The 9,989-nt window shown below is 38.7% G+C and overlaps 1 protein-coding gene across 1 annotated transcript; it reads left to right on the top strand.

The window, feature by feature from the left end:
- The first annotated feature begins 79 nt into the window (after positions 1-79).
- Positions 80-8,654, top strand: fancb (FA complementation group B). Its single transcript, XM_030124825.1, has 8 exons — positions 80-1,302; positions 1,391-1,546; positions 1,662-1,751; positions 2,159-2,287; positions 3,514-3,680; positions 5,870-6,297; positions 6,385-6,625; positions 7,226-8,654. The coding sequence occupies exons 1-8, from the start codon at positions 376-378 to the stop codon at positions 7,611-7,613; spliced, it is 2,526 nt and encodes an 841-aa protein (XP_029980685.1). The 5' UTR covers positions 80-375; the 3' UTR covers positions 7,614-8,654.
- The last annotated feature ends 1,335 nt before the right edge of the window (positions 8,655-9,989 follow it).

Here is a 9,989-nt window from a genome sequence, read left to right as displayed (position 1 = left end):
ATTCACACGTTTGATTAGTTTAAAGAAAACAACGGATATAAACACTTGAATAATGTCGTTAACTCGGCACTGTTACGGTAACAGCTATTACCCATAATGCACTTGGTCTAACAGGAAGTGTTTAATTTCTGTTGGCGCGCCGGTAAAAAAAAAAAAAAAAAAGAAAAAGAAAAAAAAAAAGACAAACAAGTCTGCTTAATTACACTAAACTGCGCTCTTTCATGTGGATTTAGCAAGTAGTCGCCTGTTTGTACACTTTGGTGTCACTTCTGTCGTGAGAGTGACGCTTACAAATTTAGCAGTAACGTTAACTCCAGCTGTCAGAGATTTGAAGAAAGGCTCGAGAGTGGAAAGCGGTTGAAGTTTGTTTACTGGATGATGGAGAGATTGCCCTCAGAAGACTGGGTTCAAAATCCTCATCGGGTATCCTCCTGTGGAAGACTAATCTCGTTTCTCTGCAAACACGCTTCAGCCACAAATGACAGCGAAATAAGTGAGTTAATATTCTCCATTCTGTCATTTAAGAGGGAGGACAGCGCGTTCCTGAAGGCAGCAGATGGAGAAGCTGTCATCAGCAGGGCAAGAACGGCACATGTGGATATTGTAAAATGTAAATGTGCTTTACATGTTCAAAAGAGAGTCACCACCCCCTGCATTCTGGTGACAAAGAGGAGTAAGAAAGCACAGGGCTTCAAGTATAGTCTACTCACACTGAGCAGCTCAAACCAACTAGAGCCCTGCTTTGAATTTAAGCTCCCTTATCAGCTCACTGGTGATGTGTCTATTTTCAACGGACCTACAGTGTTATGGACTCATGCTGGTTATGTATATTATACATCACTGCAGGCAGGAGAGGTTAAACAGATCCCTATGCAGTTGTCACACAGTATTTCTGGAGAACTTCCACTTCACAGGGGGCAGATATTCATTCTTGGTTTGCAAAATCTCTCAGAAACATCCACCAGTGACCAGTCCACAAGCCAAACCCTTGGTTATTTAGTTCAGAATGGACAGGTTTTTGATGGTGCAGTGGTTTTACCTTATCCTTACATCACCATCACCCACTGTATCTTAGTGCTCTCAGCTGAAGAAGTGGACGGCGTGCTGAAAGCTGCTGTAGTTGCAGCAACATCTAAGCAGCAGCTAATTTACATTGAGCATGGCATTGTGAAAGATGTATGTCACCTCCCTTTTGTGCAACCTGAAGATATCCAGGTGGTAGATACAGGTAGAAGTGGCTGCCTGTTTGTCATTTCCTTTCATGAGGGGCATGTTTGTGCTGTATGGAAGGAAAAGTTCCAGGTAAGCAAACCTACAGATAATGTGTGCATTCTATAGCTTTATGTTACTAAGTTTTTATGAGCCTAATTTATTAAAATCTCTTTCCCAGGTAGCCTCCCACTGGTCAGGTGTCAGCTCTGTCCATGTAGATGATTTCATGGGATATGGAACAGACCAAATGCTTTTGATTTTTAAGGATCCTGATGTGGAAAGTTCATCTTTGGGAAGTTTCCTCCTCACCGACCTCTGTGGTATTTCATACTCTGTAAGGGATCCTTTATTACCGGGCTCTGCTTATACACATGTACATTTTTTCAATGTAGGAAATGCATATAAATAGAACTATAGAGGTTGTAACTAGTGAAATCTGTCTGTTTTAGAGTGGCATGGGCAATGGAGCACCAAATACATCACCTGTTCTACCTGACAACTATTTCCTCACTATTCAAGCCTTGGAGTCCAGACTCCAGGTAAACCTTTACAAACAGTGGTACTTTAATTATTGTAGTCTACAGTAAATCATTATTATCATAGATCATATTTGCTTAGAGCTGTCGTATCACATCACTTTATTTATTTTTTTCACTAAACTGTAATAAAGATTATTTAATGCATACCTACTGCTATTTTTGTTGTGTTCATGATTTGATCAGTTTTGGCTTAGTTTCTTATGGTTATCATGGTTAATATGTGACATCAGTATGACATCTTGACAGTTATAATAATTTCAGCTTTATTGTTCAGCCCTGTCATGCTGCACAATGTACGATTTGATGTTATTTGTATGTGATACTGTTACTCTCTGTATTCAGCTCATGTTATTCTTACTCTCTCAATGGGCCTTCAGTTTATTATACAGTTCTGTTTTGTCATTTAGAGTGGGTTGACTGTGCTTCAAGAGCTGCAAAGAGAACTGAGAGTAAAGGAAAGAGTTCTACAACAGTCATTGCAAGCCCTCACTGATGTGGTCTCAGAAAGAGAACCCATTATTACCCAGCATGAGCAGGTAAGGTACCGTAAGAAAATTTATAAAATGTATTGGTATAACACAGTAATGACAACAGTGGAGGTGTGATTCACGAATAACTGAATGTCACTGCAATCTAACCAGTTTTATTGGTCATGGTCATACAGTGCTACCAAAAGTACTATAGGAGCAAAATCACGTGAGTAACTTACTCTACAACAAAATATCTATAGTGTTTGTCAGTGTTTCCTCAACATTTTTTCAGAGGTAAATAGCAAATCATTATGACCTAATTTACAGAAGACTTCATCTCTTAATCATTAGAAGACAAAACCTTCCTGGTCATCTTTTCTGTAATTTCTACATAACTTATAATAGTTACTGAATATTTAAATTAACTTTTTCATTGAGATACACAGTACTATAAATCACAACTTTGTTTCATGCACATTTTTTATATTGTTTTTTCTTGTTGTATTGGTTTAAATGTTGATATTTGAAATATACAATCAATTTTAGGAAAACATAACCATTTCACATTTGGAAAGTAAGTAGATCAACTTGAGCATCCATCTCTTTGAAATGCTTTAAGTGTATTTAATGCAATACAATGTGGCGACCCAAACAAAATCACAAAGTGTGTAAGGCTTGAAAGGTTTCCCTGGAATTCAAGGACGTTTAATGTATTATCTCAAAACCTTAAGCTATATTATGTTTATTCCAACTCCCCCTCCCATTTAGTTGGTTAAGTTTCACTCCAGCTCTTGTTACTCATCTTAAGATATACTATTTGAAATGACATGTCGCATGAGGCTGAGGCTCGTGAGTGTTCTTAATGTTGCCATAGGCTTTTGAAGAACACCAGATACTTGGAATCAACAAAAGCTACAAGTCAAACTTTCTACAACTTACTTTGTATATCCTGGTTCATTTGCCTATGTGAAAGGTTTTTAAATTGCTTTGTTGCCTGTGCTGTCATTTTATGTTGATGCAGTCATGAGACTTACCCTGGAAAGATTAAAACAACCAACTTCTGACCTTTACTTTGATTTCTATTTAAAGGTCTTTTTTTTTTTTTTTTTCAAATTCTTGACACGTAAAAACAATTGTATTTTGACATAAAGTAAAAATAACACGTCCACTACATCTGCACCTAATGGGCTGTTGCTCAAATTCAAGTTTCTGACATTGCCGGCTATTGCTGTCAATCATGTCACATCCTTGTCATTGTTAATTATAGTCTTTACTTAACATTTTTTGTCCAGGAAAGCCTTATTGCTCTGTGGGACTGTGATGATGAGTCAAAGGATGAGGTGATGGATGGCAAAATGCAAGACATGCCGGCAGTGTCCACAAAACCTCAAGTTGACAAGTTATGGCATCGCATCACTGAGGACCGAATGGTTATCGGAGTGATAGTAACCACTGACAGGTCTGAGAAAACCTGATTCCCTTATTATTGAATGAAATATATTGTATATTTTACTTTGTATGAAATGCAATATGTGAGCTTTGTGGTCGAAGACGATAGGCTTTCTTAACGTAATCCTTTGTAGGGCTTATACGTAGGAATATATACAGGGTGTCCCAAAAAATCTGACATAATTTCATCACCTAATAATTTGTTTAAAATTTGTTTGCTCAAAAAAGTGTAATCATTTTTATTGTTCTGCTTTCAGGAATAGACATGTCATTTACTGCAACAGAAAAAGTGTTCTGTGTATTGAAGTACACCCAAACTCATTCAAATGTGAATGCTCAACGTAAATTTGTTAGAAATATTTTATAAGCAAGCGCCAATAGGAAAGCAGATTTGGACATGGCATAAGAAGTTTCAAGAGGAAGGCTGTCTGTGTCAGAAAAAAAGACTCCATTACCAACTTGATGTGTGCCGCGTCACAAGCGGCACACACATTGAACATTTATAATAACTTTAGAACATTATAAAATTACCATCCCCCGGAATTTTTTGTTGTAAATTTGTAGAATAAAACATTTTATGTCCAAAATCAATTCTATTCAGTATCATTTCTCCTGACCATGTTGTCACTCCAGTAATGGACTTCTCAAATGATGTAAAGTTTTTGGGGACACCCTGTATAACTTCCTTACAGCTACCGACACCAGAATGCACTCATAACTACCAAAATTACCAACAAATTAACATTACTTCCCCACAAATTGTTACTTACCAAATAAAGTGTGAAACTCGGTGGTAATACACATCTGTATTATGGTATCATTAACTTTTCTCCTTCCAAAAACTCCGCCGATCATTTGCATTATGGGTCTCTTACTTGCCTTTGGTCACTGATTTTAGAAAACCGCAAAACCACAAATCAGCTCTGTTTTGTGAGCAATTTGTTTTGTCAATAGTTGCTCTAAAGACCCTTTTTGAAGATTCTAAACAAGGTCGGAACTTTCGCACTTTAGTCTGTTTCGTGTATCAACCTATGATAGCAAACATAACATCACACTGCAGCTTTACACCTTAACAGACTTCAAAATCAAACTAAGCAATGAAGAGGAAACTGTGATTTCACCATCAGACTTTATTCTTTTATTTTGCTGTGTCCAGTGGTGAAAACGACAGAGCCTCCAGCTTTTATCACTTTATCAATATCTTTGAATGCTATTTCTTACCTGTTCTCCACTTCAACTCAGACTTGCAGTTAATGTTCATTGCCACTGGAGAATGGCAGTGACTCACTACTCCCTCCAGTGGTCACACACATTCACAGAAACGCATCAACTTGTGGCTGTGAATACATTTATTTCAGTAATACAATATATTGACACCTTTTACATAATGTCAGAACCCCAGATATCCTCTAAACATGTGATACTTTGAGCGAAGAAACACAACATATAGCTCCTTTAGACATGACAGTCTGATTATAGTGCTTCTTGTACACACTTATTTTAATAGCTTCAACATTTTTATCTGGCTTAGCGGATCAATGTGTGCATGTTCAAGATCCAGAGTGTCTTTAACATGCATTACTTGTTGAGTATCTTAATGTGGCACTCCAAGTATCTAGTGAAGCACACCCTGTCAGTGCTTCCTGGTTTATTTATTTTTTTCTTTAGAAATAACAACTTGTGGTGTCATCACAGAGGTCTTATCACTATGATCAAGAAATATCAGCTGTGAGGTAGTTTGTGTTTCACTGTAACATCTTATCTTCAAAGAACTGGGACATTTTTTGCATGATTATATAAAAGGGCTGTTCATAAAAATACATTTAAACTCAAATTATTGTCAACGAATGACATTCACTGAGATGGGTTGTTTTGCCTTTTTGCACATGTGGTGCTGGTCCCTGTGGAAACAAGTTAAACTCTTCAAGGTTCTTTTGTGGAATTATCAGAATCCTCTATCCACCTGTTCCCGTTTTCTATTTGAACATGTGGAGGAAAACATATTCTGGCACAGTTACCTCACACGCTTGTACAGTGGGGTTTTGATTGGTGCATTTGGGAGCTTGTGTATTTCGTCCTCATATTTAGATATAGAACTCACATTTGCATGCAGAGTGTATTTTGGTACATGATTTCCAGGCTAATATCCTACTGTCTGTGTGATATCTGATCTTAAGTGATGTGTTATTTTTGTTCCAGACCAGTGGCCGGTGTGAGCTTATCCATTCTGACAGAGGTGGGCCAGAGCTCAGTGCCCACAGTCATCCAGACCCAGAGCCAAGTATTCTGGCTTCCTATGACCAGCCCCTCATCCTCCTCCTCCTCCTCCTCCTTCCCTGCCTCCTCATTCACAGAGCCTCCAGCCAAAAGAAGCAAGCAGCACAACGCCGGCAGAAACCATGATCTCAACACATGCAGACTGGCTGTGACTGCTGTGACCAGGCTGACACCTCTGTTGAACTCTGGCTGTGTCAAGTGCCATGTCATGCTCCATTACGTCCAGAGACAAGATGCTTTTGCCCTCATGAGCAGCCCAACACCGGCTGTCTTGCATTGTGGTCAGGTTGCTCTAGATATACAAAGTGGATTCCAAACCCAGCTGCTGAGCAAACCTGAACTCAAATCGGGTAACTGTGTATTTCAAATCACTTATGCCTTTGATGTTTTTTTCTATAATAACACACTCATGGGGATTGTTTCAATTTTGTGTCTAGATGAGGTTAAAGAGGACTTGATGAGTTTGTTGGTGATGCTGGAACACTGGACTTTCCGCATAGATTCTCCTGATCACAGCTTAGGTGACATCGATAGCTGGATTCAGAATAGAGTGGGCTGTAAGAGGGTAGAAGTGAGCCCCGAGTATCTACTGTTAAATTCTTCTGGACCATCTGCTCTCATGCTGCTCTGCTGGCATCAGATAAACCCTTTCCAAGGGGAACTATCTGTCCACTCCAGGTGAATCACTTTTACTTTCTGGAACCAGTAAAATGTCTATTTCTGAAGAGTTGAGTTGTTTCATACATCGTATCAGTTATCAGTACATATACAGTACAGTTTCTAAATTTGACTCATATTGTGTTTTATTTATCTGTTTATCTTAACTAACTGTTTACTTCGTTTGATAGTGAATTCAGAAATCCTGAAATTGGCAATCTAAATTAGCTATTTTGGTTGCAAACTAATGATAATTCTCCATGTATCGGTTGAAATGGTGCTACAAGGGATTATGAATTATTCATTTTTATTTAAGGGCAGTAATTTGGTGAGTGGTACTGAGCACCGCTTGATTTATATTTATAGATTCAAAGTTGACAAGGCTTTGAAGTTGTTAAGGGTGCATGGCTGTGTGATATTCTGCTGAATATTAAAGCGATTAGGATTCTCTGGCAACCGGAGAACTTAAAATTTCAAATCCCACAAATAAACTCTGTGGACAGGTAGATGAGCATAAAACATCTCACAGAGGGGGAAAAGAAAAGGTCAATGTTTTTTTTGTCGTACAGCTATCTGTATCTTATGTATCACTGAAATACTGACTCTTTCATTCCTTTGCAGTGAATTACAGATGCTACAGTTCCTGGACTCTCTGTTGGCCTACCTACCGATTTCCTGCACGGTGCAGCCTGTCAAAGGTACAAGAGGACAGGATGAAGTTCAAATATTTTCTTTGGCTCTGGAAAAAGAGGTGGTGTCACTCAGAGAGAGTGTGTCATTGCTGCTATGTAAAGAAGAAGATAATAGGAGAAAGAGCAACGACAAGACCTCTGAACCAGGTTCTGTGGATAGCCTCCAGAGGTGTAGAGAGGAGTGGCACAGGGATGTGGAGAGGAGTAAAACTGAGTTGAGCCCTCTGGTGGATGTGCAGAGATATCGTAAGTTGAGTCAAAGCCTGTCCAAAGTCCAGCTGGAAGGAGATTTGGCAGCTCTCTTGTACACACAGTAAACTTTGTTCAGCTAACAGGCTGCAGTTGTATTTATTTTAGAAAACTAATAGAAGCAGCATTTTCATTACAGGAAACAAAAGCTGGTTCTTTAATTGTTAGTTTGTCATTCATCATGTATGCCGCTTACATTTCAGCTGTAGAGAAAGCCATGCCCCCGCTGCTGAGTTGATCTCTGAGTGTGTCTGCTCTCAGACAGCCTCTCGGGGTATAGAGTACAGTGTCTGTGGCTGTGTGGTGCCTCTGCCGATTTCCACCAGATCGCCCTCTGGGTTTCACACCCTTAATCTGATACTGCTCTCTGCTCAGCTTATTCTTCTGTTCGTGTCCCCTTAGTCAACCCATGATCAGAAACGCTCTTTAATGTTTGCAGCTCCTGCTGATTTGAGCTGTTCATTAGGAGACAGGGACCGTTCTGATCCGCATTTAAGAAACCATTTATAGTATGAATAAAGACATGAGGATGGCAGGGCAAGGGACTACACATCTGCACAGCGGGTGTAACTAAAGGCTTTTAGCACTGCTCTCCTCTCATGGTTCAGCTGTTTTGCTGTGAAAGATGTAAAGGGAAAAACCTTGGATGTGTTTCCTCTCTAAAGCTGAACAGAACAGTTGAACAAAATGCCACTCATTCAAGTGAACATCAAACTTTACTTAAAAGGACCAAAAATCTTTGCCGGATACATGAGGTCTGTTGCGGCTTGACTAGTAGCGGCTGTTGCAAAGAGTTTTTGTCTCTCCCACTGGGGTTGAAAAATGGAGTGTGCATTTTGTTAGCCAGAGGTCTGGGAGCAACTCCATCTGTTTGTGCTTGTCATTCTGAGGAGAGATAAACTCCCCCCTTTCACACCTTTAATATCCCTGCTTCATTGCACATAACAGCTTCCGGTGAGATGCCCGTAAACAGTGCAGAAGCTTAATTACTTCAGTGATGACTGCTCCCCAACATGCTACTAAATAATCCTGTGAGTTCAGAATATGTTGTAAAATCACAAGATTCTATGTTGTCATGTTCAAAAATAAAGATATCTTCACATATTCCAGTTTCTGTTTTGGGAGGGTAACCTTCACTACTTTTTCTGGCTGCAAGATGAGCACAACTGTCATTTCTTGTGACAAAGAAGAATTGTGAATCCCTTACAGTAAATAACACCAGTGAATGGCCAGGGGGAATAGATCAAATGTGAAAAAGAAAATTCAATTGTATTGGTTTTCCCTTAGAACCCTGACTGCCACCCCAAGTAAAATACATAGTTTGTCATTCCATTATTGCCCGTTAACTTCTATTAACTCTGAATGGTGGAAGGCTGCAGGGTTTCTGCTCTGCTATGAATCCACCTCACCTTAATGGGGAATGAAGACACACTAGATAAATGATGTTGCTGCTGTAATGAAACATCTCACACATAAAGAACAGAAAATGTTCTTTACAATTCACTTATGGGTGTTTCTTACAGACAGATTCACTCCTTTGAAGTCAAGATGTTTAGTTCATTATTCATAACTTAATAAAGATTTATAGTATTTTGTGTCTCATTTTGATCATACTCTACTACTGTAATACTTAAGGTAATGAAAAATGAGTGATCTAGTCATATAAACCATATAAAAAATATTATTTGGCTTTCTTTTTCACCTTCAGATTGGAGTTTTAATGCTCAGACATCTGTAATGATGAAAGGTGTTGCTGAGCCATGTTTCTACTGATGCTGGGTGTTAAGGGCATTGGTCTGGTCTTTGCCTTTGGTTGAGTTATTGATCAGGGTCACAGGGTCTGCCCTTCTTGACTCTACAGCTCAGTGGGTCACCCAAACAAAGTGGGAGTGCATTGATTTTATATACAGTGAGGTAGCCTACATAAAGTAGATCAGTATATGGCTTAGTCTGCAGGGAGACACTGGATTAAAGAGAACATATATTCATGACTGAGCAGCAACTTTCAGTGTTTTACCTATTGAATAATTCAGTGAAGAAGCTCATGTGTTATCAAATGTTTTATAATTCGAGGCATCATATAGTTTAAAATGTTATTTATGTTATTTGTTATTAAACAGCAACACATTTTGTACGAATAAATATAACACTTTTCAGACTATACACACAAGAACTTCAGTATTTCTTTAAAACTGAGCGGGTTAATTATGTGAAAATTTATGGAGGTGATGTTGATTCATTAAGCTTTCCACCCATGTTCTTCACCTCTTGGAAAATGTAGGCTAGTTAAAACCAAACTATAACAAGTTCAGTTCAACTCCACAGGTTTCTGGAGGGCTTAGGTGAAGTTGCATTTTTGCATCATTTAGGAAAGATATTGCAATATTTTTAGACTGTAGCTAGAAGGAACAATTACATTACTACTTGGCCCATTCAAAATCAAT

The sequence above is a fragment of the Sphaeramia orbicularis genome, chromosome 21, assembly GCF_902148855.1.
Source record: "Sphaeramia orbicularis chromosome 21, fSphaOr1.1, whole genome shotgun sequence".
In the NCBI taxonomy this organism is placed as follows: Eukaryota; Metazoa; Chordata; class Actinopteri; order Kurtiformes; family Apogonidae; genus Sphaeramia; species Sphaeramia orbicularis.
This window is presented reverse-complemented; position numbering and strand designations above follow the sequence as displayed.